The sequence below is a fragment of the Corvus kubaryi genome, unplaced genomic scaffold, assembly GCF_017639235.1.
Source record: "Corvus kubaryi isolate FWS band 111438036 unplaced genomic scaffold, C.kubaryi_AGA036_p1.0 split3-73, whole genome shotgun sequence".
Lineage (NCBI taxonomy): Eukaryota > Metazoa > Chordata > Aves > Passeriformes > Corvidae > Corvus > Corvus kubaryi.
In genome coordinates this window covers 33458489-33484227 of record NW_024582091.1, presented here as the reverse complement: position 1 = coordinate 33484227, position 25739 = coordinate 33458489, and the positions used below count along the sequence as shown (strand labels likewise).

At 42.5% G+C, this 25739-nt stretch overlaps 1 protein-coding gene and 1 long non-coding RNA gene across 10 annotated transcripts in view; one reads left to right on the top strand and one right to left on the bottom strand.

Annotated features, from left to right (window-relative positions):
• Positions 1–12665: 12665 nt before the first annotated feature.
• Positions 12666–15579, bottom strand: LOC121659370. The gene is made up of 3 exons (XR_006014300.1): positions 15490–15579; positions 15319–15381; positions 12666–13335 (listed from the first exon to the last, which is right to left on the bottom strand). It is a non-coding gene; the product is annotated as an uncharacterized LOC121659370 (long non-coding RNA).
• ECHDC1 (ethylmalonyl-CoA decarboxylase 1) overlaps positions 15525–25739 on the top strand; it is a 44963-nt gene continuing 34748 nt past the window's right edge. For 2 of the 9 annotated variants that reach the window (XM_042017372.1, XM_042017370.1), the window contains exons 1-2: positions 15525–15603; positions 24254–24475. In XM_042017372.1, coding sequence (XP_041873306.1) covers positions 24256–24475 — 220 coding nt within the window. In that variant the 5' untranslated portion in view covers positions 15525–15603; positions 24254–24255. Of the gene's footprint in view, positions 15604–16232; positions 16399–16659; positions 16806–16939; positions 17089–17232; positions 18216–24253; positions 24476–25739 lie in introns of those variants that run through there. The other 7 variants (XM_042017375.1, XM_042017377.1, XM_042017378.1 and 4 more) reach the window with 7 other exon arrangements.

The following is a 25739-nucleotide window of genomic DNA, read 5'->3' as shown; positions in this document are numbered from 1 at the left end:
ACTCTGGAGCACAGTGTTAGCACAAGGCACAGCTCTGCTGGCAAAGCAAGTGCTGCTGCCTTGAAGTGAACCTGTTAAGGGTGACTGGCACTTCCATTTTCCACCAAGGTGCTTAGATGCCATTAGAGTGATGAGGAAAAAAACTTTTTAAACAAGAATTAAACCCAGTGAACCTGAAGGCACTTCAACTAGCTGTGCTGCCATGGCACAATCTTACTGTGGTTGGTTTCAGTGATTTATTATTAAAGCCGCAGGAAGTACTGTCAGGTGTAGAGCTGGGCAGTCTGTTAAACCTATTGCTGAACAGATTAGTGGAAAGCTTAGAGAAAAAGAGTTTGCTTAAGAGCCCTTTTGAAAGGGATTGATTTGCCATGGGCCAGATTTTTTTTTTTTTTTTAACCAATACAGCGCAAAACTTCAGTATGCCCCATCTAGATACAAAACTAGAGTTGCTTGACTGAGTTTGCCTCGGATTTTAGGGATTACTTTCACCCTATCCTTTCTCCTCTTTCTTTCCCTGCCTCTCCCAACAAAGGATTTGAAGAGCAATCTCAGTCTTAATTGGACTGAACAAACCAAATGTTTTAAGTAAATGCTGCCCTGTAAATAACCCAATTCTTCCCCCTTGTGGTATTTCTAGCAAGAATCACAATTTGAGTTGTTTATGGTAAATGTTTCACAAAGCTGACAGGCGCAAGTCCTTGTGCTACGTTTGTAGCTACAGGCAGGGAGAGAGAGGAGAACAGCAGAGGAATGAAGCAGAATTTGAAGATGGCTTGTGTCACTTTTGACATGAGCTCAGGGCACAGCGGTGCCGCACCTCCAGGTACGGTGGTGCCTGGTGTGTGCCAGCTGCCCTGCAGGGCACGGCCTGGGGGACAGTGTCTGGCTCTGCTGAGAGGCTATTCTGTTTCCAAGGGACTCGTGCTCTGCCAGAGACACCATTTAACTCCATGCTACCCCAGTGATCCCTGAGTCAGCTGAGGGAGCATGTCCCTGCAGAGAAGAGTCACTCCCCAGCAGTGCCTGATAAACAACCTGCTCTTCTTACCCTTGTCCCTCGACATTCATTTAAACAGAACCCACTGAGGACTTCTGGCATTTGATGTGCTGTCAATGCGATGAAGATTTTTTTCCTCACAGGAGATCATTCATTCCTGTGACTTGGGGCAGCAACGGCAGAGGATGATGCTTTCGATGTGCCATTACAGAGCAGAGAGCAAGTTTCAGAGAAACTGCAAGTGAATTTCAGGATATAATACCATTCATTCATTTTATGAAGTTATCAAAATATAACTTAGGGAAGGGTTTTGCTTGCCACTGCTTTTCCTGTAGGGACTTGGAGCAATAAATCTGTATAGCAAATAGCTCTGCTTCTCCACATTTATCCTCATTGTTTAATGCCAGATCCCTGCCTCAATATACATTTAAGCTTTTTTAGGTTTGTAATGAAAAAGAAACCAGACTTCCTGGAAAGGAGGGAATGCTCTTGGTTCATGTCACAGAAATTCCTGTTTGAAGCTCTGGTTCTTCAGCCCCAGAACATCTTTGAGCCTTGAGAACTGCTGTAAGCTTCTCTTGGAGACTTCATTGTATCAGTGTGTAGCTGTCAGAGTACCTACCAGGTGTTACAAGTGGGGCATCGAGTAGTTTAACAGCAGAAAAGTACTCCTGTCATTAAACTGTCTTTAACTAAGGCAGAGCTCGGTAGCATCTGCACATTTTTTTCTTTTACTACATACTGCAGACAAGGTAGGGGGGCACACATTTCCACTACAATTTTTCCTCCTCGGAAAATCAGAGCCTAAGTCTACTTTTGACATGAAAAATAAAAAAAAAACCAAAAAACAAACCACACTTTTCAGTCTGTTTCAAAAGCCTGGCCTGGAGAGACCCTACAAATTTGTGCTGCAGTAAACCAGCACTTTTATTTTTCATTCTGAGTCTTGAAATAGCAACAACCTCCTATTTAATTTCCCTGGTAACTGTATGGAAGAGAGTAGAGTATTCACTGGCATAGATCTGCAGAGCAATAATTGAATTTCATGATGAACAATTTCAAAATATCCTGTGTCTAGGCCCCTGCAGGATATTTTTTTTCTTAATTCTCCCAAAAAACCTGCCCATAATCAACTCTTTTTACACTACCCTGTTTGTTCCCACACAGGTTCCCATGTACTTGATTACCACATTGGTCAGATCCATCAGTCTGCTGTTCTGCAGCATCACAGATACACAGTGTCCATAACCCTGAAATGCATTTTGTAGCTGCTGTGAGTTGGTGGAAGTCTCAGGTCATCAACTGAATACAGCTGAGGACACAAAGGAACTGGGAACTAGCCCCAGCATTGCATCTTAAAATGGCAGATACATGTGTTCTGCACAAAAATGTTAGAAAATTGGTTTTCTCTGGTTGAATCACTTAGACAAAATGAGGAGGTGGGTCACTAAGGGGAGAGCCGAGGCTGGGCTGAGGTAGTGCAGTTCAGGGTGGTGGAAGCAGCTGCTCAAACCATGGTCATTTTGGAGATCCTTCATAAAAGTCAACTTTGTCAGGTTTATACACCACCAGTTTCCCTGTGCTATTGATTAAAGTCGGTCACCTTGTCTACATCTTACCTTGCAAAAGCAGTTCATGGACAGCAGACAGCTGATTTCTTCCCACAACTAGACTGGGAAACAGTCTCCTGTGAGACAGCTGAAAACACACTTTCTGGAACATGTGTTGGAATATCTCCAGTAAGATGGACACATACCTGCTTTTGTCTGATGACTGTATCCAGGCCTTTTCACAATTATGGTGATATAGCTTCTGTTGCCTGTCTGTGATGGTGTGAGCGGAGGCAGGCCAGTCGTAGGGGTGATACTGGATTATTGGATTACAGAGATACAGCTGTCAAGTCCTGTTCTGGCAGCTACACGTCTACATAGGCTTTGTAGGGCAGTCACAGCTTGCAGTTTGGGGCAGCATTAACTGAAGTTTAGGATATAAAATCACACATCCCTTGCCCACAGTGATATGCTTTAAAATGCTTGGTTTTATCCTTCTCTAACACAGCATACTAAAGAAGGTACTTGGTATTGGATACTGATTTATAAACTCTGAGCTCAGGATAGAGGGAACTACCTCATCTGATCACCTGAAAAAACAGGGCATTGTATTTCACTCACTTATCCCTACACTGTGTAGTTATTTGAGAACTTGATTGGAAGATGTTTGAGTTGAATGTACGTGAAGAGATAAAAGCCCCACTGGTTCTCTTGGCATTTATTCCCATGGTTTATTCCCCACTCCACCCCTGTGCTTAAAAAACAGGTGTCTATATTCTCACCTAAAAACATGAAGGATTTCTCACACGGTATTAACTGGTTCATATTAGCTCACATCATGACTTTTTCTCTGCTGGTACAAAGGGCCATGTAGAAGCTGGTACCTCCTCCTGGTGCAGGCAGGAGGATGACGGAACTGAGCCAAGGCATAGGTGATGCACAACCTCAGCCTGGCTTCTGTGTGACTCCCCTGGTGCAGACAACTGCTACTGGCATGGGCTGCCTGCCTCACCTGCTCAGCATCACCTCTCTCTCGGGACCTGCCTGTCAGTGCAACTACTCCGGCACCTCTGTTGCAGAAAGGATAGCTGCCCCTCACAGAGAGGTGAAGGTAGCAGTAAATGAGGAGCTGAGGTCTCTTCCTATCAAGAAGCTGCAACTCCAGAATTTCCACTCTGAGGCAAACCTCGGGTACAAGGCTTCATGTTATTTGCTTCTTGAACTAAAGCCTGTCCTGGAAATACCAAGCCAAACTAAAATCTATGTTGATTGATGTGTTGTCTTCCCTGAAGCTGTACCACAAACATCAACACAGTGGCAGCTATAATGTTCTATTGTTGTAAAGTATTTGAACCTTGATAGTGTTCATAGCCCCAGCCAAACCATTTTTAGTTATTTTTACCAGACCCCCTCAGACTTGGACCAGGCTGGAATTACCCTCACCAGCTTCACCTGGCCTTTCCACCTTCAGCTACAGCACATCAGCCCCAAGAGGGTTTTTAAGCTCCAGGCTGAAGGTTTGAGGGGGGAGAAGGGGTGGGATAGGCTTATATCTGCTCTCTGTCCTTTGCTGTCTTGTTGTTTGGATTTCCTGGACTAACTTGGCTGCTGATCACTGGATGGGTTTTGTTGCTGTCATCATCTCGATGCTGCTTGCTTGGATCAGGAGCTCCACCTGTTAGAGCCCTCAGGAGTTCATCAAGGACTGAAAGGTAAACTGTGCTGAATTGGGAAAGAAGAAGCTGAAAACCTAAATACCAAGACAGCAAGGAATAGATGGAAAAGGACTGTGCTGCACTAGATTAAAACCAATCATATTATCAGAAAAGTGTGTGTGGAGCTCATGGACAAAATAGAGAGACCAATCAAGCAATGTGTGATCTCCTGCACAGCAGTTGCAAAATGTATATGTACTGTATTATGGATAAGTTGTAAAATGTATTGGTAGAGTAACATGTGTAAGTAAGATGTATAAGTAGTGTGGTATGTGGAAGTTGTAAGTTATAAAATGTATGAGTAAGTGAACTGTGTAAGTTGTGTATGAGTAGAGTATGTCAAAGTTGTGAGATGTGTGAGTGGAGTGTATTTTAAACAATAAGAAGCCTCTGTGTAATCATATTGATTTGCTGATCAGAAGGCATGAGTTCCTGCATCCTCTGTTCCTCTGCCCTACTGCAAAAATTTGCTTTCCCCATTCATCTGACTCTACAGGGAATTTGAATTGGCTTATTATTAGTAGAAACACTGTTTTTACACTTTGTTTTTCTGATGTATTTATTGCTCAGTTACCTTGCGACTGTATAGAACTACTACTAATGACTAATAACTTTATTTAATCTGAAAGAAATGCTGAGATGACCAGAAGCTCCTCCATTATTTCTTTGAAAGCAAAAAATTGTCCCAGACCCATGTCATGGTAGTCCTAGATAACAGCAGGAGCACCAGAGCTTGCAGCTTCTGTTTCTGGCCCTCATGAGCTGTGGGTAGTCAGGCTGGAAGCTCACACCCCGTCTGCCATGGTTGCAGTGGCTCCTGCTGGGAAAGAAATGGGGCAAATGTAGGATAAGTTACATGTGCTGGAGCAAATAAATGTGCTGGGGCAAATGTAGGATGAGCTACATGGTACACGTTCCTGCCAATCACACTGTTTCTATGACTTTCAAATTCCCGGGACTAAGAACAGCCCCTCATTGCATTTCTTGTAGAAAATCAGTGCAGCACCTGAATGTGAGGCTAAAGGATGTGCCCGAACAGTAATTCTGTGTCTACTCTCAGCACCCACCCTCAACTCAAGAGAGTCTCAAGCTAAGGTGGTCCTGCTGCTAAAGATATCATTCTTGTTTTATGCTGAGGCAAGGCTATGTAGAGTAGATACCTCAAGGTTATGAAATATGCCAACATTTCAAACCATGGTGAGGTCAAACTGGGCCAATATAATTTGTTGGCACACACATTCTCTCTCTCTCTCTCTATATCTATTTATCTATCTATGTTTCTTCTCCAGCTGGGTCACCATGAAGTGTTACATGCTAGAGAAACTAATCTTGGTTTTCTAACCCAAGCCTCAGTAAATGGATTACGACCTCTGTCATACAGCTGTCACAGACAGAATGACACTTGGGCATTGATATATGACACAGACAGTGTTTACCTATCAGCACAAGTCCTGTAGCTGAGAGCACAAAAAGCATGGCTGCAGCAAGGGATCCTTCTGTTTTGTGCCAAAAGTGTTGACCAGACAATATCATCTTTGCAAATAGATGTGATTATCTCCAGTCTTGGTGAGACCAAGGAAGCAATCTGTGCGCAACACCTCACCCATCCTCTTCCCCTCATCTTTTTTTTTTTTTTGTTTCTCTCCTGACACTTCCCTTCTGCCTTTACTGTATAAACTTGCCATTGTTATTAATGCCTTGCTCCTTGTTCCTTCCTGCTTTGACTTAATAAGGCAAGAAGAGAGGAGCAGCCCCCATGAAAGAAATAAATATTATTACTACGAGGGGATGAAAACTACACGGTTCCTGGGTTGTAGGCTACCACATTGTGTTTCTGGGAGAGCCAGAAAAGGCAGGTAAAGTCCTTAAACTACCCATATCACATAAGCTATAATATCCTGGAAAGTGTGCCAAGGAGTCCTGAATATCTTGGTCAGATGAACCTGTTTCAGCATAAATTTCTTTTGTGAGCTCATCCTGCTTGCAAGGTGACAGGGATGCATGCAGTCCTTTGATGCAGCACAGGCCTTATGTGTGTAAGTATGGTGTCAGAGGACAGCTATATTTATCACAAATGCTGCCTGTGTAGGAAAAAGTGGAGGCTTTCCCTGATGTGAACTGCTGTGAGCTACAAGTCTCCATGTATCAGACTGAGTGCACCTGGAAAGGGATCTCAGAGCACACAGTGCAAATAAAATGTCAAAAAGACTTTGATACACTGGAGAACAGTGAAAGCAGGAAATTTTTTTATATACCAGAAAATTTGTCAGTTTAAATTTCCAAACATGAGTCAAATAATTGTGTGAGATTATCCATTTTTAATTTTAAAGTTCAGTTTACTTCTTCAGCACTCTTAAAAATGTGATCCAAATTCTTTGGATTTGAAGAATCCAAATAAAGAAGTACAACGTATGTGTGAACATCCCATTTTTTACTATGATTTTTATCCTGAAAATTATGCTGTCTGCACGTCAGTCACTTCCCTGACAGTTTCTGAAACTTTTGTTTTATGTCAGCCAAGTCTGACAGGGGTCTCCAGGTCTCAAAGGTATTCAGATTCCTGATAGTTTTAGATAAATCAGCTGAGTCGACTCAAATGAATGCCCCTTCCAGGGAAATTTAAGCAAAATAACTACTGCTCTCTCTTTCCAGAAGTGGTCACCCACTGCACCAGGAGCCAGCCAGCATGTATGTTGGGGTTTGCTGCCTCTGCCTTGGGGTGCCCTATGGGGAATGTTGTGTTGTTACAAAGGAGTTAGATGAGCCACCAGGCAGGCACAAATCCAGAGGAAATTACTTCTCCTTGCTTTTCTTGCTCACAGGAAAAAATGTCCAGTTAGTCCCAGCAGCAAGTCTCCTGGGCTTGGAGGGGGTAATGAATGTTGGTCTTGCTCTAGTCCATCATCCTCTCCCTCCATACAGCTCTAAATATACGCTATGATTTAGTAAATAATGGAATTTTTTGTGCTCTTTGAACTAGTATTGATTCCACTCCAAATGCAATATGAGGCATGGTAGTATGTCAGGGACCTGAAAAGTCCAAGGTTGTTATGTGTTGGCAGGGCACAGTAGGAAGAGGAATAAGCTCACATGGCAGCTAATACAGAAAAAATTTTGGAGAATCACTTCTAGTGTTTTCTACTTCTTATTTTTCATGTTTGACAAAAGAAGAGTCCTGAAAAAAGTCTCTTGAAATAAGTGTTCCGAGGCTATTCTATTTTCTAGTGTGGAGGAGCTTATTCACATTACCTTGTATTGACAAAGGCTTTACGAGTTACAACAGGACAGATTTTTAGTCACAGCATGGAAAAAGCCTTTATCTCTTCTGAGAAACCTTTGTGAGAAGCAGTGGCTCAGCCAGAAGTTAGTCCTGGTTCTGACTGAGTCAGGGCAGTAGCTGGAGCCAGGGGCTACTGCAGGGACCCACGAGTCAGCTGCACTGGAGTCCACCAAGAGATGAGATCAGCCAGCCACCCCTGCATTTTTGGTGGAATTTTTTTTTCCACCTTCCCCTCCAAGACCTGTACCACATGCATTTCCGTGGTATTTCAGCCTCTCTTCTACTTGGTAAGGATTTGTTGTTGTAGCTGTTTGACAAACAGCTGAGGTGCACCAAGAGTGCAATACAGAAAGAGAGTGGAGTGGCATAAATACATGAGTGCTAATGCTACTTATGGGGTACTCTGACCTTGCTGTGATCCAGCAGGTGACAGACAGAGCGTGTCTTGTGCACTGTGTTCAGACAAATCTCTTGGTTCACGTTGCAGTTGAGACGGACGCAACACTCACGAATCACACATACCAACTCCGTTCAGAAGGCAGAAAACTTATCTTTAACACCACACAGTGTCTTTTATAGTTTCTTAGCTGTTTACACAGTTTTAAAGCACAACAAGCTTAATTCAACCAAACACCACTGGGTGAACGCACGATAATCACGCAGCATGTTTTTCTACCTCTAATTCAGCTACGCCTCTTTCCCATGGTCCTTCTCTAGCAGAAGTAACAGGCCTGAGCCATGATTTTACAAAGGCAACAGGGCCTTCATTTTATAAAGTTCTACCTGTATGCAACAGGTTCACCTTTTCTCTAGTTGCCTAATCCTTCCTTAATGACACTTGCAGCATGGTAACTGTTCTGAGACTCCCAAACAGTTGCAGACAGATTGGGTGCCAGGGCCCCAGGCAGGATTTTAACCACCTAGGGCTTGAAGTGAGGCTAATACACCATGCAACACCTTTGTGTCAAGTCTGTAGAAAGATTAATTTCTTCTATTTTTGCTTGCAGTGCTTTTTTTTGTTTGTTTTGGGTTTTGTTTGTTTGTTTGTTGGTTTGTTGCTGTTCTTTTTTAATATTTGATCATGCTGCTACCGATCTCTTCCTGCTTGGATGAGAAACAGCAAATGGAATACTACACAGCACACCATATGGCCACAAATGTCTGATGACTTTTGACGAACAATAATACCAGTACCTACTGTTAGAAAACACACTATAGAGAATGTCTGTCTAGTCATCCATCCCTCATTCTGCAAAGGGGAAGGGCAGGTAAAGGGAAAGGCAGGAGACTCCCCTTTAACACACACACACACACACGGGCCAGCTGCCCTCTGAGCTGATTGGTGCATCCTGGCTAACAAGTGTAAAGAGAAGACCAACAGAAATCCTAAGCACCTCTGGAAATGATGACATGGTACCTCATCACCAGCTTTATAGGAATAGAAAAATAAATTTGTGTGCATTAAATAAATTATTAACTGTGATTCATTCACTTGATTCAGCAGTTAAAAGCTTGTACCCTTTGTTTTCTTGTGTATTGCTGGGAAGTACATGTTGAAGCACCAGAAAGCAGAAAGGAATTCTGCAGGAATTCTGTAGAGATTCGGGCTTTTTTAATATTCCAAATTCTATTTTATTCACATGTATCTGAGAGGTGGTAAGAGATATGATAAAACTGGCAAAGTGTTCATTTCCTTATGCTCCTCCTTGTCAGGGTAGGCTGGCCATATTTTCAGATGTGCTCAGCAGCAGTCCTGAAATAAAGCTGTCTGACTGTACAACCAGATTATGCACAGCCAATGCAAGCAGGAGCAGCCCTGCTTCAGGGACACAGATCCTATAAATTTACAGTTACGCTGACTCCAGACTGCCGTCCCCTGGTTACCTTTGATAGTCCAGGGATTTTGCACCCCTGTTTCTTCAGGCCAGCTGGCAACATACACCTATCTAGATCAAGTTAAATAAAATAAGATTTGACTGCACTGCTAATGAAAACATAGCGTGACCAATAAGGTAACTCAGAGACATCAATAGTCCAGTGTTATTTATGTTAGGTGTTACTTCAGGCTGGATTTATTTATTTTAAAAAACCCCAAACACTTAACTGAGGGGTTTTGTATGCTGTTTGTCCTGTTGCCTTCTGTTGACAGAGGTAAATGGGGCAGGACAGGAAGCATCAGTACATAACAAAAATCCCTAGAGGTTTATTTTGCTTCCAAACTTCTCTGCATTTGCTTTTAGCTTTGAACTAAACCACAAAAGCAGTAAATTTTGAAACTGTTAAAAAGAGGAGTTAGAACATTACATCTGTACAGGATTATGTTTTCAATGAGGAGAAGTGCAGGGCCTCATTAATGTTTAAAGGTCTTAAGAATAGTAGATTTTTTTTTTTCTGTAAAAACAAAGAAATATACAAACCCAGCTTTTTGCAATAGTTAAAAAACACTAACATGTAGCTATAAATTAATTTAGTCTAAATTAACTATTTCAGAGACATTATCAGAGCCATCAAACCTTCTTTAATATTATTAAAATATCCAGATTTAATACCACGAAATCTCCAGTGACAGTCAGAAGCTTCTCTTTTTAATTACCCCTTTTACCATTACAGTATTTTCACATGCTTTATGCTTCTATTTAATGTTGGCTACTACATGATAAGCACTAAGCTGGTCAACTTTCCCATATAAAGTCCAGTAGCTGTGGTGAACCTGGAGTCACAGGATTCAGCAGGCAGCTCTCCCCGACCCAGCTGACAACCTCATTATCCATCTTCTGAAATATTTCAGCTGTGCAAGTGATACACTTATGTAACATGTACTTGAGAAAAATAAAACCATCTCTGCTTTTAAAAAGGAATGATCTGCACCTCCTTCCACCACTTAATTCTCACAATTTCTTCTTTCTCTATAAAGTGCGAACTAGAAAAATATCATGAGTGAAAAGTAGTGATGACCAGGAAAGATCAAATAGGAACAAAATGGCAGATGAGGGCAGGGGATAGTTCTACCTTAAAAAGGAGGTACCTGAAAATATTCCAGTTCTTCTCATTTAGCAACAATCATCACAGCACAGCATTTTCCATTTTACCTGGAACCACTCTCTTCACGTGAAAAGGGGAACTAGAACAATGTGTTAAACAAAAACAACGTCAATTTAGTGTTTCTGTGACCAGCAACCATAGGAACTGGAGCTGGGAATCTGGTGGTCAGTGTGTCACTCACCCATGTCCCAGTGCCCAAAATGGCTGCAGGACTTGTGCCCCCACCGCCTCATGGTCTCCATGTACAACAGTCGCTTCTCTGGCATGGCAGATACAGGGGTTTCTTTGCAATGGCCAGACTTCAAGAGGTCACTCCTGTATCAAGGGTTTGTCTCCTGGCTGGCTGTCCCCTCAAAACAGGGGGACCCAGTCATGCACCTCTCAGCTTTGCCCTGGGCCGTGTATTTCTAACCCACTTCCTCTCCCCAAATTGGCAAAGCCCTGAGTGCCATTGGGAGAGTCAGAACTAATAATACAACTGAGCCCATTTGATAACTCAGTGCTGCTAAAACAGGATGGTCTTCCTCCTCTAGTTTCTTCCATCTTCTTTCCCCTGCTTTGTGTCCCTCAGGCTCCACCAGCCACTCTGCTATAGCTGCAGAGATGTAGCTGCTGTGATGATGAAGATCTTTCAATGGATGGTGTCTGCAGCAGTGTGCTCAACCACATGTTTTGTGGAAGTGTGGCAGTGCTGCCATGAAAGACTAAAATCTTCAGCCAGATCTCTGCACAGTTTCTCATACATGGACCTCCTGCAGAGGTGTAGGTTACGGGCGGGTTCGGTCGGGACCGGGCGGACGTAGACGGATGGAGATCTCTATAGGCAGGTCTTGGGACACAGTCGGTTTATTGTAAAGGGCGTGGGTATTGGGGCACTGCTCAGAGCTACTAGACTCAGCTCTGAGCAGGCCCAAGAGAGTAAGCAGGTGAGAGAGAGAGAGGGTGTAAGAGCAAGAGTGGAAGTAAGAGTAGAAGTGGAAGAGAGGAATAGAGAAGAGAGAATCAGAATCAGAATGTCTGAAGTCCTGGTTACAATACAATAAATCATCTTCTGTACTGAATATTCTAATTGTCACTAACCAATCTAATACAAGATACAAATCCTATAGCATTTACATACAGCCTATAAGAGTCCTTATATTACCATAGAGTGTTACATCTTAACTTCTAAAAACTACTCTTTGGACCCCTTCTGCTGAGCTAGTAGGGTCTGCTCTGACCCTTGGACCTGTTTGCAAGCAGAGGGTATTGTTTCATCAAGAGGGGATTACTTCAGTGGCCATACCATTGTTTTCTAGTTGTTCAGTAACTAAGACCTGGTATTTCAAAAGTGGCTTTCATTTCGATGTTGCCTGTAGTTTTCATATTCCCAAAATCTTTTGTCAGGCAATCATATTTCCAAGGTTTTCCTGTTCCATCTTTCCCAACACAGAGGTATCTAGGCACAGAAATGCCAGTGTAGACCATGATTTCATGTTACAGCTACTGATAATAACTGGAACTGCTCTTCCAAAATCTCTAATACACTGGGAGGCAAGAAGGAATGCGCTTTGGCAGGCAGAGTGGGCCTGATTTAACCAACTGCTTATGTGTCACAGAAATCAATGGTGCTATTTAGGGGCTTAATTGCTTTGCTGAATCCAGGCCAAAGTGACAAAAAGCAAGATGGTTAAGCTGCAAGGCTTGGATATATATCTTAACTCTTGAACACTTAGATCCTTTATCAATACTATGATTCTCCTCAATAATTCCCAGTTGTTCAGAAAAGTTTCAAAGGAAACACATGCCTTACTTTTTGGCCCTGAGTTAGCAAACATTTTGGTGTACCATTATTCATGCAGATGGTGCCATTTTCTTAAGAACAGAAAGACACAAGTGAAGTGCCACAACAGGCTGTTTTTGCAGGTCAGAGCTGTATTTAATATCTACAGCATTTAAGCATTCCTACCAAGGTTATACAACTGCTAGAGACATCTGGACCTAATACTGAAATGTTCCTATTGCAATGTGTGTATGCATGAATATTCTTGTGCCAAAATATTTATGTAAAACTGTCTTTGAAAGAAAGAACAATAAGTTCAAAGACTTATAATTTTTTTCACTTGTTTTTCTTTCAATAACAAACACACCTCAGACAAATAAAAATTAACAATTTCAATACCGGTGTTGAAATAATGCTTTTACTCACAGATTACTTAGAATCCATAAAGAATGGCTGCATTTGCCCTAATTAATGACCCATTTTCAGGAAAGGCTTTAATTAACATCTGACATTTAAGCAGCACTACAATGTGGTGTGCAATTATCACCTGGCCTACTTTGGTGTGATTCAAATGCTCTTGGAGAAAAGGATGCATTTTTTTCCTGAAAGTTTTATGGAACAGAGTAGCAAAAGAGGCCTAAGGAAGTGAAGGAAAGAAAGGCAGATCTTCAAAGAGATTTAGGGTGGAGTTTTCCAGTACAATTAGCCTGTCCCAGTGGCTGGCTGTCCCCTCAAAACAGGGGGACCCAGTCATGCACCTCTCAGCTTTGCCCCGGGCCATGTATTTCTAACCCACTTCCTCCCCTCAAATCGGCAAAGCCCTGAGAGCCATTGGGAGAGTCAGAACTAATAATACAACTGAGCCCATTTGATAACTCAGTGCTGCTAAAACAGGATGGTCTTCCTCCTTTAGTTTCCTCCATCTTCTTTCCCCTGCTTTGTGTCCCTCAGGCTCCACCAGCAGCAAGCCAAGCTGGTCCTTAGCCCTGGAATCAAAACAGAAACTAAAAGTCTCCTGCCAGTTTGTGAGCTCCGCTGGCTCACCCTTGGTTCTCACACCCAGGAAGGAGAAGGAAGAAGTGTGGGACCACCACCTCCCAGTGGAAGTGGGCTGGTATTTTGTCTTGTGAAACCAGATCTTATCCTGTGTAGGATGGTACACTACACACAAGCATATTTTTGTACTGTATATATTTTCTATCAGAAAATTAGTATCTAATCAAATTACAGTGTTGTTGAAGTGAAAGGTGAGAGCACGTGGCAGGGGCCTGATGGCCCTTTTTGGTTGCACCGAGCCCACTCTTCCCATGGTGAGCTGCAACCAGACAGGACTTTGCAGAGCAAGAACACACTTCATCCTACCTGTTCAAGTTGCCCTATATGGCACGGAAACATGGAACAGTTTAGGTTGGAAAAGACCTTCGAGACCATAGAGTCATACACTAACTTAAGTAGCTATTAATGTTTAAATACCTCAGTATTTGCTGAGTCACTGAGAGTGTGAGCAAGCACCAAGCTGTGGCCATGCTGAACCTCTCTCCTGCTCTCTGGCCTGATGAATATTTCATTATGCTTTATCAAGAGAAACAGCTTTTGGCACAGGGGCCAGGGCTCCTTTCCCTCAGCTTCCCAAGAATACACCACAGCCTCCTGATCAGAGCACCTCCCCCAGAGAAATGAGCTGGTTTGCTTTGGCAGAAGAGGGCATGAGTGACACTTCCCATGCTGTGCTACAGAGGCAGGTGTTTCTTTTACCTCATCTTCCAGACATACCTTGCTGGAGCTCGGATTCAGCTCTGCAGGAGGAGATTCTTAAATAACATGGACAGAGAACATAAAATCACACATGGCGATAGGATGGGTATGGAGCTACCTGGGAAGAGCTGAGCCCTTTGCAGACACATCCAGTGATCGAATATCGTGTGAGAAATAACCCCAGTCTCGCACACTGGCTTTGGTGCATGAAGTGGAGGACGAGCTGACATACAAGTACTGATAAGGCTGCAGTTCTGAGATACTCACGGTGACTGCCCTGTCTCCAGCCAGCCCCTGCCTAACAAATTCAAACCAAATGTAACGTGGCATGCGGGGCTGCATTTAGAAAGCTGCGGCAGCTCTGGGGTATTTCAGATATCTGCAGTGAGGACAGGAGAGACAGCTGGGTTGGTGGTGGTCTTGTTAGCTAACCTGATATAAATTGTCTCTTCCCATGAATCACAGCTGTCAGGCACCCATGGGATTTGGGAGCCTCTAGGGTTAGGTTGTAAGGAGAAACTGAATACCACTGATTTTGGATCCAGAAATCTAAATTTTAGAAAGATTTCAGAAATTTAGGAATAGAATGCATGTGTCTGCATTTTTCTGTGGGTCTAGTCTTTGGAGTATATGTTACACCATCCTTTAGCCTGCCACATTTCCATACAGAGTTGATGATATTTGCCTCCTAAAAATTACAGTCAAGCGACCCTTTATGAACTGACTGTGGGGTTATGTGTTGGTTAGTATCCAATAATTCCTGAGATCTAAGCCCAGATCTGTCATCTATTTGTTCCATTGCTCTGAAAGGAATTTGTAAAAATAGCACCCAGAAGCTCTGTATCTATTGGAATTCAATATTTCAGTCTGGCAGCCTTGAATTTGAAAGTGAAGCATTGCTCTTTTAGCCAGTACATTGTTGCCAGCTTCTGGGTCAGCGACAGGGAAGGGGCACATTCTCTATAATTCAGGGGGTGACCTGACTCTCCTAGGTCAGTACTGCTTCAGCAATGCAAGGAGAAAGTGTTGTTGAAATCAGTGGAATTATTTGCAAGAATAAGAATAAGCAACTTTTCAGGATTGTACATTTTTTCTCTCTTCTTTCTTTTTCTCTCTTATTGTTTAGTCAAATATGCAGGGACAAGTCACTGTCCTGCTGAAAGTTACAGCCTGTCTGGTCTTTAGTGTCTGTTTTCGATGATGAACCCACCCACCTGTTCATTTTCCTACAGTCCTCATTCTTCACTCTGAGTGCATCCTAGTCTTATCATCATGTCCTATATGGCACAAGGCAATGAAACCAAAAATGAGGCAAACTGGTTTACGGATCTGCCGGTCCGGTTTGTGCTACTTCCACCAAGCGCTGCTAGGTGGCAATATGTTACCTGGAAAACCACGAGCTTCCAGCCGCCGTCGCCCTCCTCTGCTTCTGACCGAAGTGGGACGTGCCTGGGCATCGCTCCGCTCCGAAAGAGGACAAGGCCTTGCAGCAGGACCTGGTGAGAGCTGCTTCACTCGTTACTGAGGTTTTCCGGACACAAATGCAGGGCTGAATCCTACTGGAAAAATTCTTTGTGAACCCAAGAGGAAAATAAGAGGCAAGCCTGCCTGCTGCAATATTTCTGCTTACACTGGAAGTGCTGTAATAAGGAAATGTACCCTTCTATTGTATAAAGATAGCACTGCCTGGGACCTGAATATTTCATATTCTCGATTTTCTGAACAACACAAAGTTGAAAGTATCTGTTCAGCTTGCAAAAATTTCGTTTTTCCAAATATATGATTAATTGAAATCCTCTACATATTCAATCAAAATTTTTAATCAACTAAGCCAACTTTTGAACATCTGTATTGATAGGTGGGTTGAAAAACAGCTTTAATAGAGGTGGAGAAGATGTATTTCCAGATACATTTTTCAGCCATGGTGCAAATACTTAAAACAGACTCATCTTATGTATGTGTACTAACAAGGACACAGAGAGAAAGACTGGCTCATAGCATATCGCTTTGAATATGCAAAGCACTGAGCGATCTTCATTGAAACCATTTATTTCCCTTGATCTGGATGCTGGCATTTGTTTTTCCAAGGAAGGAAACCGAGGGCAGGGCTGTGTGTGACAATGCCACGTTATGCCAGCCTCAAGTTTACACAATTACAGTTTGATGCAAGGGTAGTTCGCTCAGCACTTTGGCCCAGCTGCCAGAGCTGGGTACAGGTGAGCGGCACCTGGAGCCGGGGAGGCACAGCGGCCAGGAACAGGACAGCGGGAAAGAGTTCCCACTTAGGCTGACAGGTAAAATAGATGGATGTGAAAATGGGGAGCCCAAGTCTCTACTTGTGGGGACGTGGACAGGGAGCTAACATCTCTTCTGCCTGCTGCGCAACACCAGCCAGAGCAAGTGGGGGCCCCGCCGCTGCAGGCTGGATCCCCCCGGCAGCGATTCGGATCCCAGCTGAGCGACTTGAGGCGAGACCGTGTCCTGAGACACCCGAGAAACAAGGATCTTTAATTACACTGACTTGGATAGAAACACAGGGCTTGGTTTTCAGAGATGGAGGCGATCGGTGCAGGAAACAACAATAATGACGACCTGCTTACGTAGTGTTTAGCAACCTAGGAGATAACAATCATCGTCTGCGGCAAACGACGCAAATTTAGGCAGAGCTCTCGGTGCTTGGGGTCACCCCTCTATGGATGTGGTATGGAGACCTTTTCTGCCAGCCCCAAGTCAGCTCCCAGGGCTCAATAAGCTTTAAATTCCCTTAGCTCGGCCCGGGACTGCCCCGATACCGCTGAGCCCAGGACGCGGGCAGGCGGCTGCGGGCCCGGCCCGGAGGCCGCAGCAGCGGTTCCCGGCGGGGCCCTTTCCCCGCCGCACCGCCCGCCTCCGCTGCTCCGCCGGCGCCGGGGCCCGGTCAGCGCCGGGGCCCGGTCAGCGCCGGGGCCCGGTCAGCGCCGGGGCCAGGTCAGTGCCCGGGCCAGGTCAGTGCCCGGGCCAGGTCAGCGCCCGGCCGCCCGCGGCTCTCTGGGGAAAAGGGGGCCTCTGCGGTGAAATGGGGCTGACGAGGGGTCCGGCGGCGGGGCGCCCTGGTCCCCGCCAGGCCTCGGGGTGCCCGGGGCAGAGGCGAGGTGGTTTCGTCCAGATGGTGCTGGAGAGGTCGCCGGTGCTTCTGCTTAGCCCTGACACCTCGGGTCTCGCTTTGGGAACAGCCGGTCACTGCCCACTTCTGCCCTGCTCGGCGCTGAGCCATGCCTCGACGGTTGAGCTAACATAAGTCATTTTGCTTAATTAAAAAAAAAAGTGTTAGAAAAGGTTCCTTAGGTCAGACCAGGTGCAACAGCGCACTGGTCGGGATTTTGGCATCGCACAAGGTCAGCAGCAAGAAGTGTATGCTGGGGATGGGGAAGTAGCTTCCACCCCTCGGTCCCTTGAGTCTTCACATTTTTCCCAGGGTGATACCGTGCAGGGAGGTTGCCACTGCTTTCCGAAATTCAGTGTGTGGAGCCAAGGAAGCAGGTGACAGGCAGTCCTGGTGTAGTGCTGCTAGTTCCCAGTGCTGCTAGTTCCCAGTGCTGTTAAGGGGGACAGGAGAATCGTGGACAATTCAGGATATAGTTTTGCTGATGTCGGCAGGAGCGTTTGTGGGTGATGGTGGTGGTGGTAAGGAGAGCAGTAGCAAAGAACAGTGTATTAAGTTGAATTCAGAACACTTCTTGATTACAAAACTTACCCTTTTCAAGGCAATCATTGGGAAAGCATCAGTATTTGTGGTTACAGCTAGAATTGAATTCATGCTTTTATGATTTAGGATTTGGTGACCAAAAGGCAAATGGTGGGTTGGTTGTGGTTGTTTCCGTTCCTGTGAAGTTGTGCATCTGCTCATCTTATAGGTCTCTAAAACATGCCTAGTGGGCAATGTACTTAAAAGAGTTTTCTGTCACTGCTGTAAAAGGTCCTTTGATGACAGGTGTGAAGAGAACCTCTTCAGATCAAAGCATTGAAAAATAAAGGGCCTGAGTGCGTTTTGCAGAAGATAATGTATTCTTGCCCTCTGCTGTGAAACTCAAGATCTTTTACTCACCGTGGGACCAAAATCAAATGTTTCTAGGTAGTGTCATCTGTATTTATGGAAAAGCTTCCTTTGTCAGCTGTTTTGCATCCTTAAATGCCATTATTTTTCTGTGGACTTCAGTACGTTTCTTTACGATTTGTTTACTATTCTTCAAAATAATTAAAATGTGATTAAAAGAGAATGTAATTGTTTAGGGACAGAGAGACAATTCACATCTAAACGCTAGCCTGCAGGGATCATTAAAAAATACAAAACTAAACAAAGAACAAGTAATTTGGAAAACCATAGCTTGCTGTCCCCAGAATTTGGCTGCTCAGAAACAATGAAAATAACAAGAAAAAAAAGAGTGATAAAAGCAGAAATGAGGTGTAAATGGTCAGCCAGCTTAAAACTGAAACCACAGACAAGAGGGGCTTTTACTTACAGTGTTAAAAGATTTTTCTTTCTCTTCGTTTATTTTTATTTCACAGATACATTATTTGATCCATCTCAGTTAGTTAATTTGGACATGTTCTCACTTCTTGTTCTCTCTGCTTCTGGATGGATAAACATTGTTTCTAGTGCTAACATCTAGAAACTAGGAGGCCCAAATAATTTGCTCTCTCAACAGTAATACAGATACTAAAAACTTGTCTTTTATAATACCAGCTACTTTTAAAGCCTGTTTTTAAAGGAGTCAGAGGGCTTTTAAAGTAAATTCTTGCTGAACTGGAGGGACTGTTGATCCCATCTAATTTGTCTACAGTGCAAGTACCAGTGACAATATACTAACAATTTGAACAGGGCTCAGCAAGTTTGAGAGCCACGACATTTTGAGAAAGGCATAAGGGATCAGTCCCCTAGTTGGGGAGGCAGAATTTCCTCACCTTCTCAGCTTTGTTTAGTTTCTGTATTTGTAAATCATGTTTTGTCAGTAGGTTTTCTGCTGCTGATCCCTTAGCATGCTTAAGGATCTGCTCACTGTTTGCTTTCAGCAGTGGGAAAGCCAGCTAGAGAGGTGATTGCCCTCAGCTTGCTTCATCTGGTAATTATGAGTGGGAGAACCTGTTGGACAAGGTGTTTAAGTTAACCTAACCCACGCATCGTGGAAGGAAAGTAGAGAGAGATAGATAAGTGGGTGAGGTAGATGGAGGGCTCTGTAACCTTCAGGTGAGGGGTGGTGACAAGCAACAGAGTAATCCTGTGTGTGAGTCCTCCCTACTACACGTTTCTTGTGTCTGAAGACAGGGTCTAGTGACTACTCTTCACTGTGAGACCAAGCTGGCCTCTTTTTGTTTTTGAATCTCTTCTCTGTCCAACACTAGAATTTTTTTCCCCCCCCCATAATCACCACCAGCCCACTGTCCCCAGTTACAGTCAGTTGCTGTTATTTTCACTTATTTTCAACCTACTTTTTTTTGTTGTTTTTTATACAGATGGACTATTTTTGTGCTTTGTTTCTCCATCACTGTGCTTTTTCATCTGCTTTCATGCTATAGGGTCAGTTGTGCCAGCCCTCAGTAGCAGGGCACCACTTGCTTTCCATTCATTGGCCGCTGCAGGAACATCTGCTGGTCATGGTCACTGCTCCCTAGTACACGTGAATGCCTTCTAAAGTGACTGGTAAGACACCCACACAGGGTTGTCTTGTGAATCATATCATTATCATCAGTTCACATCTTCTAACCCTGCTTCCCTGTCTTTGCACTTCGGTGCTTGTCGCTGAAATTGCAGCTGCCAAAGGTCTTCATCAAGTCAGGTTTTCTTGTTCTTCCAAGACCAAGTGACCTTGATGCCTTTGGCAGTGTCACAAATGTGCCTTTCTAATAGTTTTTTTAATGCCATTTAAATATTTTCTCATCCCTGAGATTTCTTTTGTGGATTTTGTCTGTTGAATGCCTTTATTTCTGTTATGCTTAATCTCAGTATGCCTTCATCCAAACCCAGAAATTCAGCTGATGGGGTTTTTTTCCAGTATCTATATCTGCACATCACACCTGTCACATCCTGCCCCAGATGAAAGGGCATGCTTATTTCCCTGATGTATTGAAAACACATCTCTGCATCTTTTTTCCCCATTTTCTTTTTCCCTGACTTGTGTCAATAATTCAGACACCATTTTTGAACTGGAATTTTCCCTGTTCATGTATTTTAACTTGCTGTTTTAACTTGCTGTGTAGTACAGTGCTTCTTGTTTGAGCGTACAGCTCCCAAGATTCAGTTCTCTGGTTTGTCTCAGTTCTTCTACCCATCTAGAAAGTTGCTATCTACAGCCCTTACCCTTTGCTTTGGCAAGATATCTTTATGTTCTGTGACAATTGCAACTGGAAGCATTGCTGGAGGTTGCTGTTTGATGCATCATGTGTTACGAGAAAAATTTGGGTTGCAACAGAGTGGTGGTAAATGGCCAGGGCAAATACCCTTGTTCAAGATTCAGCAATTTCCCAATGAATCTGCTCAGTTAGGGAGTACTGATGTTGGTATTATCCCTATTATTACTATGTTTTATTAACATTGTGAGGTCTGAATTTTAACTAGGCAGTTACCAGAGGCTGTTGGAAGGCCTCTGATACATCTGCATGCATAAAAATACATAGATTGTGAGTGTCTGCATGTAGATACATGTACTGCTCTTGCATAAGGTGTGTCATTAAATCCTTTGTACTGAAATGCTGGCATTAGATGTGTTCATATTAACCCAGTCGGCTACCCCACAGGCAAGGGTGTTACAAAACCACTTGAGTGCCAAATGGGATTTAAACTGTTGTTTGATATAAGAGGTGCAATAACTGTGGAATGAACAACTATTGATGTCCACACTGTTGGCTTCTCTCTTAGGTGACACCAGTGATATGTAAAGCTATAGCACTTAAAACATTTAAAAGATGCTAATTGACCACTGTTATTCCTGTACTGTCAGGTTTTTCTTTTTTTTCATTGTAGGAACTGTGCATAAACTATATTTGCTCAGATGTTAATGGGTATAGCATGTTGCCTTTTTAAAATTAGACTAAGACTCCATTTCTGTAAGTATGTATAAATAGATGTGATTATGTTAAACTGAAAATCTGAAAATTTTAGTGTTAATAAATAACTCTTGGCTGGTCCTACAACATTGTAAGTATTACTGCAACATCTCTTTCTGACTGCTTTCACGCAAAATGCAAAAATAATCAATCTCAGTCATGCAATGGATTGTGGGTGTTCTGTACGGATTGAAATTTTGGATGTTGTTTGTCAGATGTCAGCAGAAATCCCTTTAGACTGAGAGAACTCTAGCTTAAATACCATGCTTTTCCTCAGTGGTTAGCTCAGTCAGACTGAGCTGTTAAAATAATCTTATTTTTATTTAAAAAAAGTACTGGGCACTGACTGGTACTGTAGGAGATGGTTATAAAGAAAATAATTCAAAGATTATACCTTGCATGAGTCATTAATCATGAGTCATGATCAGCAGGCAGTGGTGTCCAATTTGTTTTCTAATCCCGCACTTGCTGCTGTTCTTTATTACCATAGTGATAATACTAAAGAGCTGTTAATGCATATAACCACGCAGTTGAAAATGACAGACTCCTTTTTCATTGGAATAAAATTTCCATATCTTAAGTTTGTTTTGCTCAGTGTATTTCTTGTTGTGAGAAATTCAGTAGTTATAAAAGTCATGAAAAAAGTTTAAGTCAGCAAGGGGTTAAGTTAGCAGAGCAGCCTTTTTTTCCCCCTCCTCTTTGCTTTCAAGCCAGTTGTCAGGGCTTCCTAGAGAATTCCAGCTTGTCTGTTTTCTTATGAGAATTGGGGACACTTTGTATTAATTAAAAATTGGGAGCTAATTGTTCAAGGTGCACTTTGCAAAGAAAGCCTGCACTGTCCATGTATTTAATGTTTGTTCTCTTCTGAGCGAAAACTAGTAGTTGGATGGAAAGTTTTATTGCATTAATATATGCTGAGGAATGACTACTGATGTTTCAGAGAAAACGGAAGGCTGTCTCTCTTTTGAGAACCTGAATATAAAAAGAATCAATTAGTGGAGAAATGAGCTTTAGAAACCCATTTTCACTGTTTAAATAAAACTTTAAAGCTCTGAAAGGTGGTGGCTGAAGTGTTGCAGAATATTAGAATGTGCATAGATGGAGTGTTTGGGTGCAGCAGCAGTTGGGGAATGTTTTTTATGTAGTAATGAATCTTGTGTTCAATGAGATTTTAAACTTGATTAAATTTTGTAATTAGTTTTATTAGTTTTGCACTTCGGAAAAGTTCATCGTGACAGATCAAAGCCTTGTATGTCAATAGATATTAAAAAATCATCTCTCTATGTTTTCCAGTGTAGATGACCTTATAATGCATAGATTTGTGTAGGCCTTACTAGTTTCTTTGTGTTGAGCTTGTGATGAGATCCTGTTGTATTGGTGGGTGCAATTTGGCAGGAGGGGTATGAATCTACTGGCATAGATGGCTCTTCACAGTTGCCTGGTATTGCTGCATATTCCTTCACATCCCATAGTGTGGTTGCTCTGCAAACTCCTCCTCCCTTTGAATGAAGACTATACCTGCACCAACAGAGGCATTTTCAAGTTTAGTGTAGGATGGTACAGCCAGTGACAAAATAAGTGTTCACCTGACAGGGCTGCTCACTTTTTTCATTAGGAGCTAATGGTGTGTGGTTTTTAATATGCATTTACTCGATCATGTGTATATAATAAATGTTTTCAAAAATGTTGAGTCTGTAAACTGTAAGATGCCCTGAACAGAGCATACAATATAGCTGTCACCAAATTCTGTCTCAGTGAATGTGTTTGTGTTCTGAGTTCACCTTGGAAAAACTTTCCAACAGCTGCTTGCCAATTTTGAACGTATCTTGTTTCTGCCAAATATGATTCAGAAACAAAGAAGGTCTTTTCCCAGTTACCAAAAAAATGATCATATACCTTGTCTTCTGAATGGCCAAGCCCATTAAAAAGGAGGTTGGGGCAAAGGTAGGACTACTGTATCAAATTGCAAAATAACAAGCCTTTTTCCATGTCTTGTGGGGGTTCTTTTGATTCCCACTCTGATTGGTTTCTAAGATGACTTTATTTCCGGATCAGCTGTTTCCAGTTCAGGCTTTACCCAGTTTCTTTTAAGTCACTTGTAAACCACTTTCTCCTGCAGACCCTTTTCCAAAGTCAATAAATTAAGGCAGAGATGCAGATGAAGAGTAATATATGATAAGTACTTTCTTGTTATTTCCTGATCTACAGTCATAACACTGCAGAGTGGAAATAGCAGAGGAATAAGCCATGGGTATACTGGTACACAGAAATAATTTACAAGTATTATTACCTGTATAAAACGCAAGTATGGTGCTTAATGCATAATACTGTTTCAGACTTCTCATTCTTTGGAGTACTACACAGATTCTGTGCCCAAAACAGATCAACTCAAAGTGCTACTGGGATGACTGGGAAAAGCAGATAGCAGAAAGCAGGGGCTAGGCAGACTAGTTTTAAGATGGTGTGTGACAACTGTGTTAATGGAATTAGGTGATGGGGAACAGACTTCAATGTAAGAATGATCTTCAGTTCCTAATTTTTATGTTTCTTAAGTATTCCTCGTGGGAAGGTCTTGCTCTAATACCTGCTTACAGAAAAGCAGGATATCTGGATACTGAAGGCTGTGGGATTTGATAGGATTTTTTCTCTGTTACAGGTGTGGTGTTTGGGGGTCTTGGTATTTTTTTAGAGGGAAGGGAGAAGGAGGGTTTGGAAGGTTAATACAGAGTAAATTGGTCTAGTGGAATACGTAAGTGTCTTCCTATAGTTCTTGAGCCTTCTGTGTTCTGCACACAAATACTTCTTTGGTAAATTTTACAAGGAAATATTTTAAAAGGTGCTCATATCTGGCTTATCTACTAAAATCACTTCATAAAACTCCTGTTAACTTTGTGGGGGTAGATTGAAACTGAGATTTTTTGCAAATATAGTTTGGAGTGATTTTTGTCAACAGTTATGATTGTATCACCTTTATATTAGTTTCTGCTGTCATACTTCCCTCTTTCTCAGAGGACTGGATTACAAAGGAAATTTCCTGATTTTTTTTCCCCTCACCCCCTGTATTTCCAGAAATGGCCCTTCCTCTGTGGAAGAACTTACTTCAGACTACAAAGAAAAGGATACTACAACAGAGATGGTTGTCACTGTATAATGGTGCTCATGGCTATGAGGAAGAATTGGTAAAGAAGAAACTTCAACAGTTTTCTGGTGGATCCGTCAACCTTTCCAAAGAAGACAATGGCATTGGAATACTTACTTTGAATAACCCAAAGCTAATGAATGCCTTTACAGGTATTAATTAGTCGATGGGATTGCTGGTTGGTTTTGTTTTTTCTCTTGTTCAGTTACCCATTTTGACATTTTGCCTAAAGAAAGTGAAACACTCTGCCTTTCCATGCCTTAGTTAAAAGAATAAATGTGTAAGTTTTATTCAGATATGCAGCAAATGTCCACTGTTCTGTGTAGTAACTTTGCTATAAATGTTGTAAGAATCCATGAAATTCTCAATGACTCAGGGACTGTCTTGCAGAATGTGCTTCTCCCTGTGTTGTTTAAGTGTTAGCACAATTCTGTCACTGTGCTCTTTCTTGCATCTCCTCTCATTTTGTCGTCTGGAAACATGGATGGCATTTTTGTGGGGATGAGAAGATGCTACCTCTCTTTCATAGGTGATGTAGAAAGAAAGACTGAGTTTACTTCTTGGTTCTTTAGATAAAGCCTTCCCTGTGCCTTAAACTTCTGTAGTTTGGTCTTTTCCACTCACTCAAACTGTGGCGTCCATTTCTTCTTCATTTGCCTTATGTCTTAAATATCAGTGATTGGTTAACTAAAGATCAGATGAGCTGGGTATTCTCAGCTGTTGCAGGTCAGTGATCTATTTAATGTGCTTTTACACTGGAGAATACTTAGCTATCAAAACCAAGTGCCCTATTTCATTAATCTTGTATTATGAGAGGTTTTTGTTCTTATTTGCTGTCTTTTAATTTTCTAGATTATTTCAATTTATGTCATTCTCTTCAGTTGTGAGTGGCACAGGTTCAGGGTGTGAATCTGCCTGAGCTGGAGCTGTGCATAAGCCTTTACTGTAAGAATGTCTTTATCTGTTGACGTTTTGAAATGGATACATTTGTGTCATCTTGCTAATTTCTTTGTTGCTGTTCTGTCTTCCTGCCCAGTTCTCACTGTTCCTTTGCTGTGAGCAAACATTTTGCAACACACTAGCAAAGTGTGCCCTTTGCATGAAGAATGTCAATCTACTCTTCCCACTAGTGATTGTTAGCTGAAAGGAACCTAAGAGAGCAGCAGAACTGGTGACAATGCACCTAGATGTGTCTGCATTCTCTTGTTTCCCTTAAAAAACTCAGGTATAAAATCATTACCTAACTTAGGAAGTTGTAGCTAAAAGATGTTAGGATAGAGATTGTCCTTCTGCATGCCTCCCTGTCAGTGTACTTGCTGTTATACAATCATAATTACATTGTTGTTTCTCCTTTTTCTACAGATTAGTTTCTGGTTTTGGCTCAAAACAGAGCTGTGCAATGTACACCTTGTAGAC